The 20000-nt window shown below is 56.6% G+C and overlaps 4 protein-coding genes across 4 annotated transcripts; 3 read left to right on the forward strand and 1 right to left on the reverse strand.

The window, feature by feature from the left end:
• Positions 1 to 328: 328 nt before the first annotated feature.
• Positions 329 to 2321, reverse strand: LOC145550709 (uncharacterized). Its single transcript, XM_081604498.1, has 2 exons — positions 719 to 2321; positions 329 to 629 (listed from the first exon to the last, which is right to left on the reverse strand). The coding sequence occupies exon 1, from the start codon at positions 2029 to 2031 to the stop codon at positions 724 to 726; it is 1308 nt and encodes a 435-aa protein (XP_081460624.1). The 5' UTR covers positions 2032 to 2321; the 3' UTR covers positions 329 to 629; positions 719 to 723.
• Positions 2322 to 8348: 6027 nt separating this feature from the next.
• On the forward strand, positions 8349 to 13579 carry LOC145550706 (uncharacterized). Its single transcript, XM_081604495.1, has 3 exons — positions 8349 to 10102; positions 12651 to 13185; positions 13424 to 13579. The coding sequence occupies exons 2-3, from the start codon at positions 12667 to 12669 to the stop codon at positions 13577 to 13579; spliced, it is 675 nt and encodes a 224-aa protein (XP_081460621.1). The 5' UTR covers positions 8349 to 10102; positions 12651 to 12666.
• Positions 13580 to 13783: 204 nt separating this feature from the next.
• On the forward strand, positions 13784 to 14996 carry LOC145550708 (uncharacterized). The gene is made up of 4 exons (XM_081604497.1): positions 13784 to 13825; positions 13909 to 14204; positions 14340 to 14518; positions 14658 to 14996. Exons 2-4 carry the CDS (start codon positions 13937 to 13939, stop codon positions 14934 to 14936), a joined length of 726 nt encoding a protein of 241 aa, XP_081460623.1. The 5' UTR covers positions 13784 to 13825; positions 13909 to 13936; the 3' UTR covers positions 14937 to 14996.
• On the forward strand, positions 14992 to 16736 carry LOC145550707 (uncharacterized). Its single transcript, XM_081604496.1, has 4 exons — positions 14992 to 15171; positions 15421 to 15540; positions 15706 to 15774; positions 15956 to 16736. The coding sequence occupies exons 1-4, from the start codon at positions 15016 to 15018 to the stop codon at positions 16631 to 16633; spliced, it is 1023 nt and encodes a 340-aa protein (XP_081460622.1). The 5' UTR covers positions 14992 to 15015; the 3' UTR covers positions 16634 to 16736.
• Positions 16737 to 20000: the final 3264 nt, after the last annotated feature.

A 20000-nucleotide genomic window follows, 5' to 3' on the forward strand; every position in this document is an offset into this window, starting at 1 on the left:
ATTTAGCGGTAAACATTTAAATCTTATTGAATAGTTCCAGTGGGTGGCTCCGTCTCTGTAGGACTGCTTGATGGAGCCAGATCCCCCGAGGAGTCACCATCCGTAGCCAGTACACTGGCAGGACTAGCGGCCCTGGATCTTCAGAGCTCGGAGAGGATTGGGGTGCTGTGGCTCGGTCGAACGCGTTCCGGATGTCAGCCAATTGCTCCGCGGTGAGATGGTTGGCATAGTACCGGTCCGCGGTCCTCGTGTCATGACACATGACCCTAGACAGTTGTCCCCTGACCTCGCTGCCGTGCGCATCCGTGCCTGCGTAGAACCAGAAAATACATTTAAAAACAGAAAAGCGGGTGAGTTCAGAGCCGTTAATGGATCACTCACGTGGGTCGCTACCGCTGTCCTTAGATCGGTTACCGTGGGACGGCCCGGAAGTCCCATTGAGCTCCATGCACACGCCGCGTATTTGCTTAGCCGTCTTATACGCGTCTGTTGTGCGCTGAAAACAGTAGCTTGCAGCGTGGTTCCAGCAGCCGGCGGACACCCATCCAACGTACGAACCACCCGAACTCGGCATGGCTCAAGAACAGCTGGGCGGCGCCGAACGCACGGTTCGTCTTGTGCCTCCTCACCTGAGGAGAGATCAGATTAGATTAGATTAGCTTCCCATGCCCGTTCCCCAGGTCTGGTTCTACCAGGTCTGGTTCTACCAGAAACTTACATTAATCACAAAGCCCGGAGCGCCTTCCTGGCTTCATCAATCGCTTCCTGGAGCTCGTCGGCAGTCATGTTTGTCAAGACCCCTGCTCTGTGACCATAGACCGCAGAGAGATAGCAAGCTAGGTAACCATAGAACTGGTTCCGCAACTGGATGGTTGGCTGGTTCTCCAGCTTTCTTAGCAGGGAAGGGATTGTCGTCCTGGCCAGGGTCTTGCAGGTTCTCAGCTGGGTTCTGGTGACGGTCCGCCGTTCCTTGGAGCGCTTAACTTCGATCTGGTGGAGGGTCACCTCGGTGGCTATTTGGAGGAGGTCAGCCTTGACCGCTCTGCTGACGGCGGTGATCTGTCTCCGGGTCAGCCTGCATTCCCGCGGGGGTGTAGCGGCAAAGTAATCCATGAACTGGGACAGGTTCACCAGGTAAACTTTAACAGTCGTTATGGCTCTTTTCTTCAGCTTCAGTGCCTGCGGGAAGGCGTGGACCCGTTCCACGTCGTCCAGGAACTTCCAGGTGGGGTTGACCTGCCTGCCGTGTGCAATAAATGAGAGAAAGCTACGGACCCGACCCAGCTTGGAGCGTGCGTTCATCCTGTGCTGTGCGCTCGGCAGGGCACCCCGCAGATCTGAATGGAACTCTTCAAGGTAGCGCTCCACGGGTGGTGGAAACTTCCTTGGAGCAAATGGCAGCAGGGCAAGTCCTCTGACTGGCCTTGTGGAGGTTGATGTTGCAGGGGAATCAGAGTCGGTCTGGCCCTGCGGAGAAGCTGCAGGAGACGGGGCTCCGGTGGCTGCAGGAGACGGGGCTCCGGTGGCTGCAGGTGAACCAGGCGGAGAAGCAGAAGCAGGCATGGTGACAGCATGAGGAGAAGAGTCTGTACTTGAAAGCGGCCGTGGCGCCCTGCGTTGTGTGGGGCCAGGAGACGACGACACGTCTGCGTCCTCTCCCTGCGACTCTGGAGCTCTGCTGTTCGGGTCTTGGGCATCCAGGCCGGATGCCAGCGGCGGGGTCGGATCCGTGGAGCGAAGCTCTGCGATGGCGCGGAGAGTGGAACGCCACTGAAGCTGGAGAAGGAGGTCGCGTAACACCTGTGGCTCGAGGCGGTTGTGAACCCTGGATAGGTGTCTGTCCACCCTTGGACCAGAGTATCCGCAAGCCCTGACTGGGCAGGCCATCCCACGGATGTTCACCCGTCTGTGGGCGAAGGCTACTAGTATCTTCCGTTCAACAGGGTTTAAAATGCAATGAAAACGCTCTAAATGCTTGGGCAGCTGAGCAAACTTGCCTTGGCAGACGGGGCAGCGTGGTTGTTGGGGCATCTGGACACACGTCCTGCAGTAGAAACGTCCGGCAGAAGCGTTGTTGTCCGGAGAAGTTTGCAGCAGCGAGGGTGGAACGGGCAGCTGGGTCCTATTGAGCCTGATTGCGAGGCGGCGGCAGCGGCAGCAGCAGCAGCAGGCGGGCAGGGCGCTGATTGCGCGATTGCCCCCAGCTGCTCTGGCTGCTCTGAAAGCTCTATGCCTTACCAGGGGCACAAAAAGAAGTGATTGGGATTTAAACACCTTATGCGGAAAAACACTACCTGAATGAGAATAAAGGAAAGTCTGAAAAGTGGGTGATAGACAAAAAATGACAAAGTGTTCCCAACCAACACTTAGAAATATGTTCAGACAACAGAAAAATGACAAAGTGTTAGTGGTGAATGGAGCCAGGGCCGCGAGTGGTGAATGGAGCCAGGGCCGCGAGTGGTGAATGGAGCCAGGGCCGCGAGTGGTGAATGGAGCCAGGGCCGCGAGTGGTGAATGGAGCCAGGGCCGCGAGTGGTTAATGGAGCCAGGGCCGCGAGTGGTTAATGGAGCCAGGCCGCGAGGTTAGGGTTAGGGTTAGGGTTAGGGTTAGGGTAAGGGTTAGGGTTAGGGTTAGGGTTAGGGTTAGGGTTAGGGTTAGAGCCCTCGGCCCTGACTTGGGTTGAGAATGCTGCGCCATGGCGGAACTTGCTTCCGGATGTCAGGTGTCAAGACCCAGCCATTCTGCAGCATTTGCATGGGGAATACGGGATCAGTTTCGCCATTCGGGAGGATGTGTAGTGTGGCTCCAGACACACTTGGGGGAGCTCCAGTATTGTTTTTGAAGAGCCAGGTGTTTTCCATTTTCTCTGATCGCTGGGGTGTAGTCGTTTGGGCTCATTCCGGCCATATGGGGATAGGGCGAATCGGAAAGGGTCTCCAAAGGCCGGATTGAGGTGGGGTGGGCTCCGAGGTGGGGCGGGGTCCCGGGGGGGGCCGCGGGGGGGCCGCGGGGGGGCCCTTTTGCCATATGGAGGCATCGGTCGACCGGAAGGAGGACCGGTCGAGGGGTCGACCCTTGACCTCGTGGGGTCGTTAATCCAGCCATAATGCGAGATTGTGTTATGCTGCGAAATGTCTGCGAGTGTGTTTGAGCCTGAGAAGAGCTGTGGGAGCGCAGTTCGGGTGCGGGTGGGCTCAGAGGTGGGGCGGGGTCCCGGGAGGGCCTTGGGGAAGCGCTTTTGCCATACGGAGGCATCGGGTGATGGGAAGGAGGACCGGTTGAGGGGTCGACCCTTGACCTCGTGGGGTGGTGATTCCGGCCATAAGGCGAGATCGACGTTTGCTGCCAAATGTCTGCGAGTGTGTTTGAGCCTGAAAAAAGCTGTGGAGGGATCCTAGGTCGGGTGCGGTTCGGATTCGGGCCGGTGGGGGAGGGTCCCAGGATTAAAAGGGTAGCGAGTTTCCATTCCTGAGCCCTTTGGTTAAGAGGGTACGGGCCAGACAGATGGGAGCCTAAGGGAATGCTTCCGGATGTCGCAGGTCTGCAGGCCAAAAGGTCAAGCACCAGAGGTGAACGGTGGGCTCCCGCGGGTCCGGGGGTTTGCCGGCGTGGGTCCAGTCGCCAGTCGACGGGACCCCTCGTGTAGGGACCGAGCCGGAAGCGGTACTATGTATAAAAAGCCATGCGAGAACCTTGGGAAACCCTGAGGTGGCTAGGGTTTGGGTTTTGTGTTTCCCGAGGTCCCAGAGCCGCGGGGTTCGGAGCAGAGGTCGGGCGGGGGCGCCCTTAACGAAAGCCCGGGGTCCGGTATCGCCTCGGGCGGCCCGGTTCCGGAGAACCGGGTCGCCATAAGGCGAGATCGTGTCATGCTGCCGTATGTCTGCGAGTGTGTTTGAGCCTGAAAAATCCTGTGAGAGCGCAGGTCGGGTGCGGTTCGGATTCGGGCCGGTGGGGGAGGGTCCAAGGAACGGAAGGGTAGCGAGTTTCCATTCCTGAGCCCTTTGGTTGGGGAGGGAGGGGCCAGCCAGTTGGGAGCATACGGGGATGCTGCCGTATGTCGCGGACTAGGGTTGGGGTTTCGGCTTTCCCGAGGTCCCAGAGCCGCGGGGTTCAGAGCAGAGGTTGTGTGGGGGCCCCTTAACGGAAGCCCGGTGTCCGTTATCGCCTCGTGCGGTCCCGGTACCGGAGAACCGGGTCGCCATGAGGCGAGATCGTGTTTTGCTGCCGTATGTCTGCAAGTGTAATCCAGCCTGAAAAAAGCTGTGGGAGCCTAGGTCGGGTGCGGTTCTGATTCGGGCCGGTGGGGGAGGGTCCCAGGAACGGAAGGGGAGCGAGTTTGCATTCCTGAGCCCTTTGGTTGGGGAGGGAGGGGCCGGCCATTTGGGAGCATACTGGGATGCTGCCGAATGTCGCAGGTCTGCTGCTGCAGGTCAAAAGGTCAAGCGCCAGAGGGGAACGAACGGGGGGGGGCTCTCCCGCGGGTCCAGGGGGTTCCCCGGCGTGGGTCCCGTCGACCGGGCGGTCGGTCGACGGGACCCCTCATGTGGGGACCGAGCCGGAAGCGGAACTCTGTATAAAAAGCCATGCGAGAAACTTGGGAAACCCTAAGGTGGCTAGGGTTTGGGTTTTGTGTTTTCCGAGGTCCCAGAGCCGCGGGGTTCGGAGCAGAGGTCGTGCGGGGGCCTCTTAACGAAAGCCCGGGGTCCGGTATCGCCTCGTGCGGTCCCGGTACCGGAGAACCGGGTCGCCATATGGGAGCATACGGGAATGCTGCCGTATGTCTGCGAGTGTGTTTGAGCCTGAAAAATCCTGTGAGAGCGCAGGTCGGGTGCGGTTCTGATTCCGGCAGGTGGGGGAGGGTCCAAGGAACGGAAGGGTAGCGAGTTTCCATTCCTGAGCCCTTTGGTTGGGGAGGGAGGGGCCAGCCAGTTGGGAGCACAAGGCCATGCTGCCGTATGTCGCGGACTAGGGTTGGGGTTTCTGCTTTCCCGAGGTCCCAGAGCCGCGGGGTTCGGAGCAGAGGTCGTGCGGGGGCGCCCTTAACGGAAGCCCGGTGTCCGTTATCGCCTCGGGCGGTCCCGGTACCGGAGAACCGGGTCGCCATGAGGCGAGATCGTGTTTTGCTGCCGTATGTCTGCGAGTGTAATCCAGCCCGAAAAGTCCTTTGGGAGCCTAGGTCGGGTGCGGTTCGGATTCGGGCCGGTGGGGGAGGGTCCAAGGAATGAAAGGGGAGCGAGTTTCCATTCCTGAGCCCTTTGGTTGGGGAGGGAGGGGCCGGCCATTTGGGAGCATACTGGGATGCTGCCGGATGTCTGCCTTACCAGGGGCACGAGCCATAAGGAGACGCCCAGGGATGCTGCCAAATGTCCGAGCCCCTACCCGGGGTTCGGTGCCCCTACCCCGGGCAAAAAAGCTCCATAACTCCCCCCCCCGGTCCTCCAGGACCGGGGCCGGTCCGGCGGAGGGTCCGGGGGCCGGTCCCGGTTCCGGAGAACCAGGCAAGGGGTATTTTTGACAACTTGCTGCGGGGCTGAGGGCGTCCGAGTCCCGGGGAGGGTCCAGCCATTCGGTGGGACGGTCCAGCCATTTGGCGGAACGGGACTTTGCAAAAAAAACAAAAGGCTTTCTGCAGCCAGCGGGAAGCGAACCCGGGTCTCTGGGGCGGAGAGCGGGCAGCTAAACCACTAAGCTACAGGAGCCATGTGGGTTGTCTTGGCTCATAGTGCTTATGACCTCCAAATGTCCAGCCATCTGGAATCATTTATCGATGCTTCCAAATGTCCAGCCATCTGGAATCATTTATCGATGCTTCCATATGTCCAGCCAATTGCAGCGGGCTAGCCTCGCTAGCTCCTCCCCTCCCCGATACCATGTGGAAAAAAGAATTGGCCGGAGCGGTGGCTCAATTAGTGTCACGGTATACAGAGCGAGGCAATCTCCGGTGAACTGCTACGACCACCTGCTGAAGCGAGGGGCCGGCCAGCTGTGCTTTTGTACACATGGGTCCTGTAGTTTAGCGGCTTTCGTGGCGAGTTCCTCGCCTACGCAGCCCTGGGATTCGATCCCCGACCGTGAAAGACGGGGCTGCCATTCATTGCGAGTTGGAGCACCATAAACCGCTGCACCGCTCCAGCCATGTGCCTTTGCCGTTAGCACACCTGATAGCAAGTAATTTAGACATCGTCATGGAGCATCAGCATCTGCTCCTCCTCCTCCTCCTCCTCCTCCTCGATCCTCATTTCTGGAAACCAAGAAAATCACCAGACTACAGGAGTCATGTCGAATAAATTGCTCGCGACTGAGGTGACGCTTTTTGTTGTGCCAGGCTCACTCACTCACTCGTCTACGAAGTAGCCTGAATGACCCACCAAGCTACAGTAGCCACACGATTGACAACCCCAAGCCGGAAACGAATAGAACCGAACCCTCCTCCGGACATACGGAATCAGGGGTAATGCTGCCGGACGGCTGCATTATTCCCAGGGGCGCGAGACATAAGGAGACGCCCAGGGATGCTGCCGAATGTCTTAGCCCACACCCGGGTCCGGACGCCTTGCCCCCGGCTTGGGTTCCAGCCATTTCGTGGGACGGTCCAGCCATTTGGCGGAACGGGACTTTGCAAAAAAAACAAAAGGCTTTCTGCAGCCAGCGGGAAGCGAACCCGGGTCTCTGGGGCGGAGAGCGGGCAGCTAAACCACTAGACTACAGGAGCCATGTGGGTTATCTTTGCTCATAGTGGTTATGACCTCCAAATGTCCAGCCATCTGGAATCATTTATCGATGCTTCCAAATGTCCAGCCAATTGCAGCGGGCTAGTTAGCTAAGCTCGCTAGCTCTTTCATACAATGTGTAAAAAAGAAGTGGCTGAAGCAGTGGCTCGAATACTCTTGTGGTATACAGCAAGGAGAACAGATGCAGAGGAGCTGGAGCTTCTAAGTGCGGTAGAAGCGAACTGGACTCCTGTAGCTTAGCGGAGTAGTTTGAGTGGTTGACCAATTCCACCCCGGGATTCGATCCCCAACCATCACGGGGCAGCAATCCATTGCAAGTGGGGGGACCATGAACCGCAGCACCGCTCAAGCCATGTGGGTTGCCTTCGCTCGTAGTGCTTATGACATCGAGGTCCGGACATATGGAATCATGCTCCCAAATGTCAGGACGTCCGTAATCATTTGGCGGGCCTGACATATGGGAGCCTAAGGTAATGCTGCCGTATGTCTGCAAGTGTGTTTGAGCCTGAAAAATCCTGTGAGAGCGCAGGTCGGGTGCGGTTCGGATTCGGGCCGGTGGGGGAGGGTCCAAGGAACGTAAAGGTAGCGAGTTTCCATTCCTGAGCCCTTTGGTTGGGGAGGGAGGGGCCAGCCAGTTGGGAGCACAAGGCCATGCTGCCGTATGTCGCGGACTAGGGTTGGGGTTTCTGCTTTCCCGAGGTCCCAGAGCCGCGGGGTTCGGAGCAGAGGTCGTGCGGGGGCGCCCTTAACGGAAGCCCGGTGTCCGTTATCGCCTCGGGCGGTCCCGGTACCGGAGAACCGGGTCGCCATAAGGCGAGATCGTGTTTTGCTGCCGTATGTCTGCGAGTGTAATCCAGCCCGAAAAGTCCTTTGGGAGCCTAGGTCGGGTGGGGGTTGGATTCGGGCCGGTGGGGGAGGGTCCCAGGAACGAAAGGGTAGCGAGTTTCCATTCCTGAGCCCTTTTGTTGGGGAGGGAGGGGCCTGCCATATGGGAGCATAATGGGATGCTGCCGTATGGCCGTTTAACAAGTCCCTGCCATAAGGAGACGCCCGGGTATGCTGCCGAATGTCCGAGCCCCTTCCCGGGTCCGGGTGCCTTCCCCCGGCTTGAGTTACAGCCATTTGGTGGAACGGTCTAGCCATCCGGCGGAAGGGGACTCGTGCCTTTGTGACCAAGTCCCCTGCCATAAGGAGACGTCCAGGGATTCCGCCAAATGTCTGAGCTCCTACCCGGGGTCCGGTGCACCTACCCCGGGGAAAGAAGCTCCATAACTCCCCCCCCGGTCCTCCAGGACCGGGGCCGGTCCGGCGGAGGGTCCGGGGGCCGGTCCCGGTTCCGGAGAACCAGGCAAGGGGTATTTTTGACAACTTGTTGCGGGGCTGAGGGCGTCCGAATCCCGGGGAGGGTCCAGCCATTTCGTGGGACGGTCCAGCCATTTGGCGGAACGGGACTTTGCAAAAAAACAAAAGGCTTTCTGCAGCCAGCGGGAAGCGAACCCGGGTCTCTGGGGCGGAGAGCGGGCAGCTAAACCACTAGACTACAGGAGCCATGTGGGTTATCTTTGCTCATAGTGGTTATGACCTCCAAATGTCCAGCCATCTGGATCATTTATCGATGCTTCCAAATGTCCAGCCAATTGCAGCGGGCTAGCTAGCTAGCTAGCTCCTCCCCTCCCCGATACCATGTGGAAAAAAGAATTGGCCGGAGCGGTGGCTCAATTAGTGTCACGGTATACAGAGCGAGGCAATCTCCGGTGTACTGCTTTCGCCACCTGCTGAAGCGAGGGGCCAGCCAGCTGTGCTTTTGTACACATGGGTCCTGTAGTTTAGCGGCTTTCGTCGCGAGTGCCTCGCCTACGCAGCCCTGGGATTCGATCCCCGACCGTGAAAGACGGGGCTGCCATTCATTGTGAGTTGGGGAACCATAAACTGCACCGCTGCACCACTCCAGCCACGTGCCTTTGCCGTTAGCACACGTTAGCACATAGCAAGTAATTTAGACATCGACATGGAGTATCATCAGCATCTCCTCCTTCTCCTCGTCGATGTAAATCACCAGACTACAGGAGCATCAGCATCTCCTTCTCCCGGTCGATGCAAATCACCAGACTACAGGAGCCGTCAGTGGTGGTGCCGAAAAAAATCCGAGAGAGAGACCGAGAGAGAGAGAGACTTTTCAGAGTACCTGGACTCGTTAAGAGGGAGGGAGGCTAAAAATCCCCACCAAGCCACAGGAGTCATGTTGAATAAATTGCTCCCGATTTAGGTTCCACTCTTTGCTGTGCCAGACTCATTTATGAAGGAGCCTGAAAATGAGCCGCCAAGTTACAGGAGCCACACGATTGACAACCCCAAGCCGGAGCATTCCCAGGGGCGCGAGACATAAGGAGACGCCCAGGGATGCTGCCGATTGTCTTAGCCCACACCCGGGTCCGGACGCCTTGCCCCCGGCTTGGGTTCCAGCCATTCGGTGGGACGGTCCGGCCATTCGGTGGAACGGGATTTGGAACGGGACTCGTGCTATTTTGACCGTGTCTCCTGCCATAAGGAGACGCCCAGGGATTCCGCCAAATGTCTGAGCCCCTACCCGGGGTCCGTGCGCCTTCCCCCGGCTTGGGTTCCAGCCATTCGGCGGGACACGGTCCGGCCATTCGGCGGAACGGGACTCGTGCCGCTTCCACAATAACCAATTCTCACCGAGCTGCGTCACCGAAATTGATGCGGTAACCAACGATCACCAGCCATCCTGCAGCAGCAGCAGAACTCGCTGCTTGCTTCCGAATGGCCGCCGCCGCCACCTGAAAAGCAAGGTTTGTTTGTTTTTTTTTATTTTATTATTTTATTTTTATTAAAATGTCAAAAGTGGCTCCGGCTGCAGTGGCTCGAATATTCTTGTGGCTTAAATCCTGCAGAGCACAGCACAAAGCACAGCTGGAGCTTCTCAGTGCGGTAGTCAACCACCAACTGGACCCCTGTAGCTTAGCGGAGTAGTTTGAGTGGTTGACCGATTCCACCCCGGGATTCGAACCCCTGAGAATAGTGTTGTGTGATTCACTAAGAGACAGACACCTTAAACCGCTGCACCGCTGAAGCCATGTCGGTTCTCTGTGCTCCCAGGGCTTATGACCTCCTAGCAAGCAATGTAGACATTGAGCAGCATGCTCCCGAATGGCCTGACATCCCGCAGCAGACACTCCTGCTGCTGGATGGCGAAGTCCCGCCCCTTGCCCCTCCCAAGGGAGTTACCTGTTAATTGATACCAGGTGGCCAGAGTGCAGCAATCTGCGGCTGACTTCAGTGCTCGACGGCGACAGAGAGGAGCAGACATTAGGAGATAGGAGCACAGGAGACACGAAAACAACTATTGAAGGTAAGTTTTTATTTATAGTAAGAACAGAAGCGGGTTTAAAAAGCAACTTTAATACCATGTCAAGTTAAGGTAACTTAAAGCATGAAATCTTAACCGTGTGGAAAAAGGTGTGGGCTCCAGGGTAGCTTGGTGGCTGTACCCCTGCAGGGCACGTGGTGGCTGGCTAGCGCGAGCTAGCAAGCTACCCTGGAGCAGCTGGAAAACGTTTTTATAAAGAAACTTTTTTTTAAATGTGTAAGTCTCAGTTAATGCAACTTTTAAACCATTAATCCTTCGAATTTTTAACCGTCTTACATGTGCTGGCTAGCTGGCTGGCGGGCTGACCAGCCATGCCACCGCGTGGCGGCGGCCATCTTGCAGCAGCAAGCAGCCAGCTACTGCAGGAGGTCCAGCATTCTGCAGCAGGGCTTTCTGCTGCAGAATGGCGGACATTCTGCAGCAGGGCTCTCTGCTGCAGAATGTCCACATTCTGCAGTAGCTGCTTGCTGCTGCAAGATGTCCGCCACCGCGGTAGCTAGCTAGCTAGCTAGCTAGCTAGCTAGCTAGCTAGCTTTGACTGTCTTACATGTGCTTGCTTGCTTGGTTGCTTGCTTGGTTGCTTGGTTGCTTGCTTGCTTGCTTGCTTGCTGGCTGGCTGGCTGGCTGGCTGGCTGGCTGGCTGGCTGGCTGGCTGGCTGGCTGGCCATGCCACCGCGTGGCGGCCGCCATCTTGTAGCAGCAAGCAGCCAGCTACTGCAGGAGGTCCAGCATTCTGCAGCAGGGCTTTCTGCTGCAGAATGTCCGCCATTCTGCAGCAGGGCTCTCTGCTGCAGAATGGTGGACATTCTGCAGTAGCTGCTTGCTGCTGCAAGATGTCCGCCACCACGGTAGCTAGCTAGCTAGCTAGCTAGCTAGCTAGCTAGCTAGCTAGCTTTGACTGTCTTACATGTGCTTGCTTGCTTGGTTGCTTGCTTGGTTGCTTGGTTGCTTGCTTGCTTGCTTGCTTGCTGGCTGGCTGGCTGGCTGGCCATGCCACCGCGTGGCGGCCGCCATCTTGTAGCAGCAAGCAGCCAGCTACTGCAGGAGGTCCAGCATTCTGCAGCAGGGCTTTCTGCTGCAGAATGTCCGCCATTCTGCAGCAGGGCTCTCTGCTGCAGAATGGTGGACATTCTGCAGTAGCTGCTTGCTGCTGCAAGATGTCCGCCACCACGGTAGCTAGCTAGCTAGCTAGCTAGCTAGCTAGCTAGCTAGCTAGCTTTGACTGTCTTACATGTGCTTGCTTGCTTGGTTGCTTGCTTGGTTGCTTGGTTGCTTGCTTGCTTGCTTGCTTGCTGGCTGGCTGGCTGGCTGGCCATGCCACCGCGTGGCGGCCGCCATCTTGTAGCAGCAAGCAGCCAGCTACTGCAGGAGGTCCAGCATTCTGCAGCAGGGCTTTCTGCTGCAGAATGTCCGCCATTCTGCAGCAGGGCTCTCTGCTGCAGAATGGTGGACATTCTGCAGTAGCTGCTTGCTGCTGCAAGATGTCCGCCACCACGGTAGCTAGCTAGCTAGCTAGCTAGCTAGCTAGCTAGCTTTGACTGTCTTACATGTGCTTGCTTGCTTGGTTGCTTGGTTGCTTGCTTGCTTGCTTGCTTGCTTGCTTGCTGGCTGGCTGGCTGGCTGGCTGGCTGGCCATGCCACCGCGTGGCGGCCGCCATCTTGTAGCAGCAAGCAGCCAGCTACTGCAGGAGGTCCAGCATTCTGCAGCAGGGCTTTCTGCTGCAGAATGTCCGCCATTCTGCAGCAGGGCTCTCTGCTGCAGAATGGTGGACATTCTGCAGTAGCTGCTTGCTGCTGCAAGATGTCCGCCACCACGGTAGCTAGCTAGCTAGCTAGCTAGCTAGCTAGCTAGCTAGCTTTGACTGTCTTACATGTGCTTGCTTGCTTGGTTGCTTGCTTGGTTGCTTGGTTGCTTGCTTGCTTGCTTGCTTGCTGGCTGGCTGGCTGGCTGGCTGGCTGGCTGGCCATGCCACCGCGTGGCGGCCGCCATCTTGTAGCAGCAAGCAGCCAGCTACTGCAGGAGGTCCAGCATTCTGCAGCAGGGCTTTCTGCTGCAGAATGTCCGCCATTCTGCAGCAGGGCTCTCTGCTGCAGAATGCTGGACATTCTGCAGCAGAGAGCAGGTACTGCAGAATGTCCACCATTCTGCAGTAGCTGCGTGCAGCTGCAATATGTCCGCCATTCTGCAGCAGGGCTCTGTGCTGCAGAATGCTGGACATTCTGCAGCAGAGAGCAGCTACTGCAGAATGTCCACCATTCTGCAGTAGCTGCGTGTAGCTGCAATATGTCCGCCATTCTGCAGCAGGGCTCTCTGCTGCAGAATGTCCACCATTCTGCAGTAGCTGCTTGCTGCTGCAAGATGTCCGCCACCGAGCTAGCTAGCTAGCTAGCTAGCTAGCCACGTGCGCTAGCTAGCGCATGTGGTGGTAGCAAGCTATCCTGTAGCTGACAGCCTTTTCCAACACTTAAAAATGGGATACTTACTAGCTTTATTTAGTAGTGTTATTTATCTTTAATTTTTCATCCACAGACAGAGATCATTGAACATGGCCCCACCCAAGTCACTGGCTGAGTGCCCCATTTGCCTTTTCAATTATCGGTATCTGGGCAAGCATTTGATAACAAGACACTTTGTTAAAAATGCAGAGGAGAGGAAGATCCTTTTGAACTATGGTTCAAACAGGGTCAATATCCGGGGGCTCACCTGCCCCATCGAAGGATGTGGATACGCCCGGTCTCGGCTAGACACACATCTCTCCGAGACGGGCCATCCTGAGATGGAGGCGGGTGAGCTCAAGAAGGTCATCGACGGGGTCAAGAGGGACCTGACGATCAAGCAACTCAGGGACCTGAGGGCCACTAATCCGGACCCCGCCATGACGTCCTCCCTGGACCTCCTGCCCGAGGAGGAGGACGCGAGGGAGGGAGCGTCCTGCACCTCGCCGCCGGCCACCTGCGGCAACTGCAAGGTGCTGGAGGACGAACTGAAGCGGCTGCGAAGAAAAGTCAGGGTCCAGGCCAAGACCCTGAAAAAGCAAGACAACCGGGTCAAGTACCTGGAGCAGGTATGTGACATTCATTCATTCCCACAGTCAATGACCTACGTTACCTACCTGTCTTTTCCTTCCGGGCAGTACTGACTTCCGGCTGCGAGTTCTCCTCCTGCTGCCGTTTGCGAGCAGCAGGCCCCGCTGCTGCGGAATGTCCGCCATCTGGAAGGAGGGCCTGCTGCTTGCAAATTGCAGCACCTAAAAATGCATTTTCAATGAGTCAATTCATTTGTTTTTTTTCTCTCGTCTTCAGAAGCTTCAGTCCGCGGGACTGCCTGACCTCCCTCCACCCGCCACCCAGCCGGAGACCTCTTCCGAGGACGACATGGACCTCCCGCCCAACCAGGAGGCACGTGGCAGCAAGCTGGAGTCCTGGATCGATTCCGCTCCTCCCGCCGGCAGTCTGTGAGTCACGTCTGTCCGTCCGTCCGTGCTTGCCCGAATCTTTCCTTACTTACCTTCTCAAATTTCTTGTATGCAGTCCGGTACATGGAGTCCTTTTGGGATCACCTGAAGGGCTCCAGCCATGGGAGGAAGCAGAAGGAGAACCAGGGCTCCAAGCTTGCTAGGATCCACCGGTTCATCAGCTTCCTGGCGGATGGCGGAAGTGGTCCTCCACGTGGAAAGTTTTGAATAACGTGCGCAGGATATATGAGTAAGGCCCTCTCCGACGTACGCTGGCGAATGTTTTTTGGTGTCCTCTCGTTTAACTCTTACCGTTTTTTTCCTCCGGAGCAGATGGCCGGAACACCTGAGGAGGTGCGGCATGGCGGTCACCACGGTGAAACATTACCATGTAAATGTAATGGAGTTCCTGAGGTACTTCCGGGAGACCCCTCCGCCCACCTCCCGGGTGTCCAAGCGCACCCTGGTTGCTGTGCACAGGGCCCTGTGCACAGCAGTCTCCGGCCTGGGTCGAAGGGTGGCGGTCAGGCAGATCATGGTCAAGAGGGCGAAGCTGAGGCACCTGGTCCCCAAGCGTCACCTCCGCGCTTGCCGGGCCAGGTGCCGGGAGGAGATCCTCTGCGTCCTTGGTGAGATAGACTTTTGTCACCTCGAGTGTGTGTGTGTGTGTGTGTGTGTGTGTGTGTGTGTGTGTGTGTGTGTCTCGTACCTGTGTCCAGGCCTTTTAATGGGTTTCCTTGAAATTTTTTTCCTCCTCTTTTCAGACACCCTGGAGAAGTTCCTAACGTGGGATGACGTGAGGAGGTTCCACGCGCTCCTCGCCCTCTACCTCTCCTGTGTGTACGGCCACAGGACAGGCGTCCTCCAGAACATGACGGTTCTGGAGGTCGCCGAGGCCAGGGATACGAGGGATGAGGAGCTGGACGAGGGCTTCCTCATAAACGTAGGTCGAAGGATGTAGTGTTCATGCTGCCATCTGGGATCATCACTCGCTGCTGCGGACATCCCGCAGCAGCGAGTCCTGCCGTGGAATGGCAGGGAGGAACCCAACCCCCTCTCTCTCTCTCTCTCCCTCCCAAAAGGTTAAGGAACATAAGACGAACCGAGCCTTCGGCTCGGCCAAGGTGTACCTGACCCAGGAGGAGTTTGGGTGGGTGGAGAGGTGGCTCGCCATCCGTGCCAGACTCCATCCGAAGACGGACCTTGTTATCTTCACCGAGGCCAACAAGCAGTGCTGCAAGCTCCTGTTGCCCATGCAGAGGGAGTGGGCCAACTTGGGCTTGCCCGGCACCCCGACGGTGACCGATATTAGGACGTCCATCGCCACCTATGTAAGTGATTATCTAACGTTTTGCGTTTAATAACGGTAAGTAACGAGGAAATGTTGTTAACTTACCTTTTTTTCCAAAGGCGAGGGATCACCTCCCCCCAGATGAGCGTATGGTCATTAGCTCTGTGATGTGCCATGACGTGTCGACGGCAGAGAAATACTATGCCGTCGACCGGTCCTGCAGCCAGCTCGCCGCGATACGGAAGACGTTCGACAGCCTCACCGACCCCGGGAAGAGGTGGGGGAAATCCCCATCTTCCCAAAAGGTGGGTTTTCACGTGTCCTCGACTTACCTGCCTCACTTACCTGCCTCCTCGAAGCCATTCGGCATCAGCTGAGAAAGCTCCCGGATGGCTGGCCATTCGGCATCAGCTGAGAAAGCTCCCGGATGGCTGGCCATTCGGCAGCAGCTGAGAAAGCTCCCGGATGGCTGGCCATTCGGGAGCTTTCTCGGCTGCTGCCGGATGGCTCCTTCCATGTCGCACAACCAAATCGATGTTCTTTTTACATTTCAGGGAGCGGTGGTGGTGCCGGCGGAGGACACTGCTGCAGCAGCAGCAGCAGCGGCGGCGGCGGCGTCATTGTCGTCGTCGTCCGTTCAGGAGTCGGAGGAGTTTGAGACTCCAAGAAAAAAGGTGGGTGTTTTCATCTCTCGTAGACTTACTTACCTGCCTCGAAGCCATTGGGCAGCAGCTGAGAAAGCTCCCGGATGGCTGGCCATTCGGGAGCTTTCTCGGCTGCTGCCGAATGGCTCTTTCCATCTCGCACACCCTACTCACTGTTGTTTTTTCTCATTTCAGAGAGCGGCGGCGGTGGTTGAGTCGGAGACGGAGGAGTCGGAGGTGGATACTCCGCGAAAGAGGACTAGGGTGGGTTCTCATCTCTCTCTCCTAGACTTACCTGGGTTACTTACCTGCCTCGAAGCCATTTGGCAGCAGCTGCGAAAGCTGCGAAATGGCAGGCCATTCTGCAGCTTTCACAGCTTCTCCCAAACGGTACTACTGCTTCCTCCAATTTTCTCACGTTTGAAACCTTCTTGTCACCTTACAGAGCATGGCGCTCCAGCATCCCTCCGACTCCTCGGAGGGAAACGTTGGTTCCCTCAGCAGCGACCCACCCGCGTCCTCCTGTGCGTCCGAGACGACGGAGGGCACGGCGTGCTCATATAGCACGCACTCCACAGAGCCCACCCCGTCGTCTCTCACAGAGACCACCCAGTCGTCCGTGCCCGAGACGGAGATGTCCTTGGACGTGCAGGAGGGCCGAGAAGCCGCCGCCGCCGCTGCACCCACTCCGGAGGAGGAGCAACCCGGCCCCTCCACCGCCGCCGAGCAACCCGGCCCCTCCACCGCCGCCGAGCAACCCGGCCCCTCCACCGCCGCCGAGCAACCCGGCCCCTCCACCGCCGCCGAGAAACCCGGCCCCTCCACCGCCGCCGAGAAACCCGGCCCCTCCACCGCCGCCGAGAAACCCGGCCCCTCCACCGCCGCCGAGCAACCCGGCCCCTCCACCGCCGCCGAGAAACCCGGCCCCTCCACCGCCACCGAGAAACCCGGCCCCTCCACCGCCGAACAACCGGGCCCCTCTCCTCTGTTTCAGCGGGTCCCATTGTTGAGGTCCCGCGTTCCCCCAACTACGAGAGGACGAGGAAGAGGGCAGAGGAGGAGGAGGTCAAGCCCCATTCCGCTGACGTTGCGCACGCGCAACGTCAGCCGGGAAAAAAAGTGATTGTAAATTGTAAATAGTTGTAAATAGTTGTAAGTTGTAAGTTGTAAATAGTTTTAGAATTTTTGCTGTGTGTGTTATATTTTAGTTTGTAAATAGTTTTAGAATTTTTGCTGTGTGTGTTATATTTTAGTTTGTAAATAGTGTAAATTTTTGCTGTGTGTGTGTGTGTGTTTTATATATTTTATATTATATTGTACATAGTTTTTTAGATTTTCAGTGTTTGTTTATTAAAGTTAATCATGTTCTCTTTTTTGGAAATTGTTGTTCATTTTTCTCTTAGTGAAAATTACAGCCATTTCAAAACATCCCACTCTGCTGCAAAATGTCAGCCATTTCGAAATATCGCTCTCTCGAAATGGCTGACATCTTGCAGCAGAGTGGGATATTTCGAAATGGCTTACATCCTGCAGCAAACAGATGTCAGCCATTTCAAAACATCCCACTCTGCTGCAAGATGTCAGCCGTTTCGAGAGACATCTCTTTGCTGCAAAATGTCAGCCATTTCGAAACATTGCTCTCTCGAAATGGCTGACATCTTGCAGCAGGACTTGCTGCCGGGGAATGGCAGGTTCAAAGCAAGATGTTCTTTTTTTATTATTTAATAATGTAAAATGTGGCTCGAATGGTCTTGTGGTTAGTCTGACCCAAACCACGTCTGACCACGAAAGGGATGTCTTTAATCAGAAGTGCCTCCTGTAATTTAATGGTTTTCATTGAGGGCTCCGGCTCCGCTCCCCATCATCATCATCATCAACGTCGCCCTGGGATTTGAACCCCCAACCATTAGGCATCCATTGCAAGTGGGGGAACCATGAACCGCAACACCGCTCAAGCCATGTGGCTTGCCTTGCTCATAGTGCTTATGACATCGAGGATCGTCAGCCAGGTCCGGACATACGGAATCAGGGGTAATGCTGCCGATGTCAGGACATACAGAAACATGAGGTAATGCTGCCAGATGGCTGCCTTACCAGGGGCACGAGCCATAAGGATACATCCAGGGATTCCACCAAATGTCCGAGCCTCTTCCCGGGTCCGGGTGCCTGCCCCGGGCTTGGGTTCCAGCCATTTGGTGGAACGGTATAGCCATTTGGCGGAACGGGACTTGTGCTTTTTTGACAAGTCCCCTGCCATAAGGAGACATCCAGGATGCTGCCAAATGTCTGCGCTCTACCCGGGGTTCGGTGCCCCTACCCCGGGCAAAAAAGCTCCATAACTCCCCCCCCTGGTCCTCCAGGACCGGGGCTTGCCCACTGGAGGTCCAGGGACCGGTCCCGGTTCCAGAGAACCAGGCAGGGGGATTTTTGACAACTTGCTGCGGGGCTGAGGGTGTCGGAGTCCCGGGGAGGGTCCAGCCATTTGCTGGGAGGGTCCAGCCATTTGGCGGAACGGGACTTGGCAAAAATAAAATAGAAAAGAGATATAAGGAGACTGAAAAGGGTATCCGGACGTCTAGAGTGCCTGCTTATGTCTGTCGTCGGCCAAAAAGATAGAAAAGGCTTAAGTAGCTTGTGGGAATCGTACCCCGGTCTGCGGAGGGCTGCCGCAAGGGATAAACCACAAGACTACTCGAGCCATGTGGGTTGCTTTGGCTCATAGTGCTTATGACCTCGAGTAAGTCTGACATAAGGGATCCTCCAATGGCCGACGGGCAATCCGTGGAGCACGACGTCCGGTCGATGGACTCGGAAGGTATTGACCGTTTTCTTACGGTTAATTAAAAATCGGCAGTCGTGGAAATCGGAGCCGCCAACACTCTGGACTCTCCGGTCGCAGTATATGTTGGCTAGTCGTCCAGCCATTTGGCGAAGGTGACTTGCCAAAAAAAAAAAAAAAAAAAAAAAAAAAAGCTAAGTAGGTGGGAATCGTACCCCGGTCGCTGGGGGAGAGCGCCGAAGTGGAAGGAAGGGGATATACCGCAAGACTACCGAGCCATGTGGGTGCCTGGCTCATGCTATGACCTCATCCGATCCGGACATCCGAAAGGAATGCTCCAGTCTGACACCTCCCCCCCCCCTCCCCCCCCCTGGTCCTCCAGGACCGGGGCCGGTCCAGTGGAGGTCCAGGGACCGGTCCCGGTTCCGTAGAACCAGGCATGGGTATTTTTGACAATTTGCCGCGGGGCTGAGGGCGTCGGAGTCCCGGGGAGGGTCCAGCCATTTGCTGGGAGTGTCCAGCCATTTGGCGGAACGGGACTCTGCAAAAAAAAAATAAAATGATTTGTGTAGCCAGAGGGAATCGAACCAAGGTCTCTCGGGTGGAGCGCGAACGGCTCAGCCCCAGGACTACACAAACCACGAGGGTTGACTCGGCTCCTGGTACTTTTGGCTTCTTCTATGGTTTTGGCAAAAAAGGTTAAAGCGCCTTTCCAAGAATTTGTACATAAAAGGGTTCTCTGTGCGAGCGGGCCGCGAACCCGGGCCTCCCGGGCGAGAGATGGCTTACTGGACCACTTCGCAAACAGAGATAAAGAGTGGCAGCACTTACAAGGGCTCACGAGGGCGGGGGGGACACCCAGACACCCGGAGGCAGGAGGCGGTGCTGCCTAATGTCAGCGAGGGGTGACTCCGGGAAGCATCCCGGCCATTCGGGAGAAGTTGCCGCAAGGCAGCAAAACCCGATGCGCCCAAATGTCAAGCGCCACCTGGTGTCGATCGCGGGGATATATCGTTAAGGTCGCCATTCGGCAGCATTGGAAAAAAGTTCAAAGTGTTTTTGAGCGACTTTGCGATTTTCAAGCGGCCGCCGCGCGGCCGCCGTGCGCGCTAAAAATCGGGTCTACTTGGAATGGATATCGAGGTCGGCTCTTTCGTCTGCGGTCGCGGGCGAGGTTCGGTTCGGGTGGGTTTCAAAGTAGGTTAGGGTTAGGGTAGGGTTAGGGTTAGGGTTAGGGTTAGGGTTAGGGTAGGGTTAGGGTAGGGGTAGGGTTAGGGTTAGGGTTAGGTAGGGTTGGGTTAGGGTTAGGGTTAGGGTTAGGGTTAGGGTTAGGGTTAGGGTTAGGGTAGGGTTAGGGTTAGGGTTAGGGTAGGGTTAGGGTAGGGTTAGGGTTAGGGTTAGGGTTAGGGTTAGGGTTAGGGTTAGGGTTAGGGTTAGGGTTAGGGTTAGGGTTAGGGTTAGGGTTAGGGTTAGGGTTAGGGTTAGGGTAGGGTTAGGGTTAGGGTTAGGGTTAGGGTTAGGGTTAGGGTTAGGGTTAGGGTTAGGGTAGGGTTAGGGTTAGGGTTAGGGTTAGGGTTAGGGTTAGGGTTAGGGTTAGGGTTAGGGTTAGGGTTAGGGTTAGGGTTAGGGTTAGGGTTAGGGGTTAGGGTTAGGGTTAGGGTTAGGGTTAGGGTTAGGGTTAGGGTTAGGGTTAGGGTTAGGGTTAGGGTAG

This window comes from Poecilia reticulata, unplaced genomic scaffold, assembly GCF_904066995.2.
Source record: "Poecilia reticulata unplaced genomic scaffold, P_reticulata-male-v2 Scaffold_162, whole genome shotgun sequence".
Taxonomy (NCBI): Eukaryota; Metazoa; Chordata; class Actinopteri; order Cyprinodontiformes; family Poeciliidae; genus Poecilia; species Poecilia reticulata.

Excerpts from the sequence above, each read along its gene's own strand:
- LOC145550708 (XM_081604497.1), top strand. The coding sequence starts at position 13,937 with ATGGCGGTCACCACGGTGAAACATTACCATGTAAATGTAATGGAGTTC. Across the intron at positions 14,205-14,339 it reads GGAGATCCTCTGCGTCCTTG|ACACCCTGGAGAAGTTCCTA; the intron begins GTGAGATAGACT and ends TCCTCTTTTCAG. Across the intron at positions 14,519-14,657 it reads ACGAGGGCTTCCTCATAAAC|GTTAAGGAACATAAGACGAA; the intron begins GTAGGTCGAAGG and ends CCCTCCCAAAAG.
- LOC145550706 (XM_081604495.1), top strand. The coding sequence starts at position 12,667 with ATGGCCCCACCCAAGTCACTGGCTGAGTGCCCCATTTGCCTTTTCAAT. Across the intron at positions 13,186-13,423 it reads GGGTCAAGTACCTGGAGCAG|AAGCTTCAGTCCGCGGGACT; the intron begins GTATGTGACATT and ends TCTCGTCTTCAG.
- LOC145550709 (XM_081604498.1), bottom strand. The coding sequence starts at position 2,031 with ATGCCCCAACAACCACGCTGCCCCGTCTGCCAAGGCAAGTTTGCTCAG.
- LOC145550707 (XM_081604496.1), top strand. The coding sequence starts at position 15,016 with ATGGTCATTAGCTCTGTGATGTGCCATGACGTGTCGACGGCAGAGAAA. Across the intron at positions 15,172-15,420 it reads AATCCCCATCTTCCCAAAAG|GGAGCGGTGGTGGTGCCGGC; the intron begins GTGGGTTTTCAC and ends TTTACATTTCAG. Across the intron at positions 15,775-15,955 it reads CTCCGCGAAAGAGGACTAGG|AGCATGGCGCTCCAGCATCC; the intron begins GTGGGTTCTCAT and ends GTCACCTTACAG.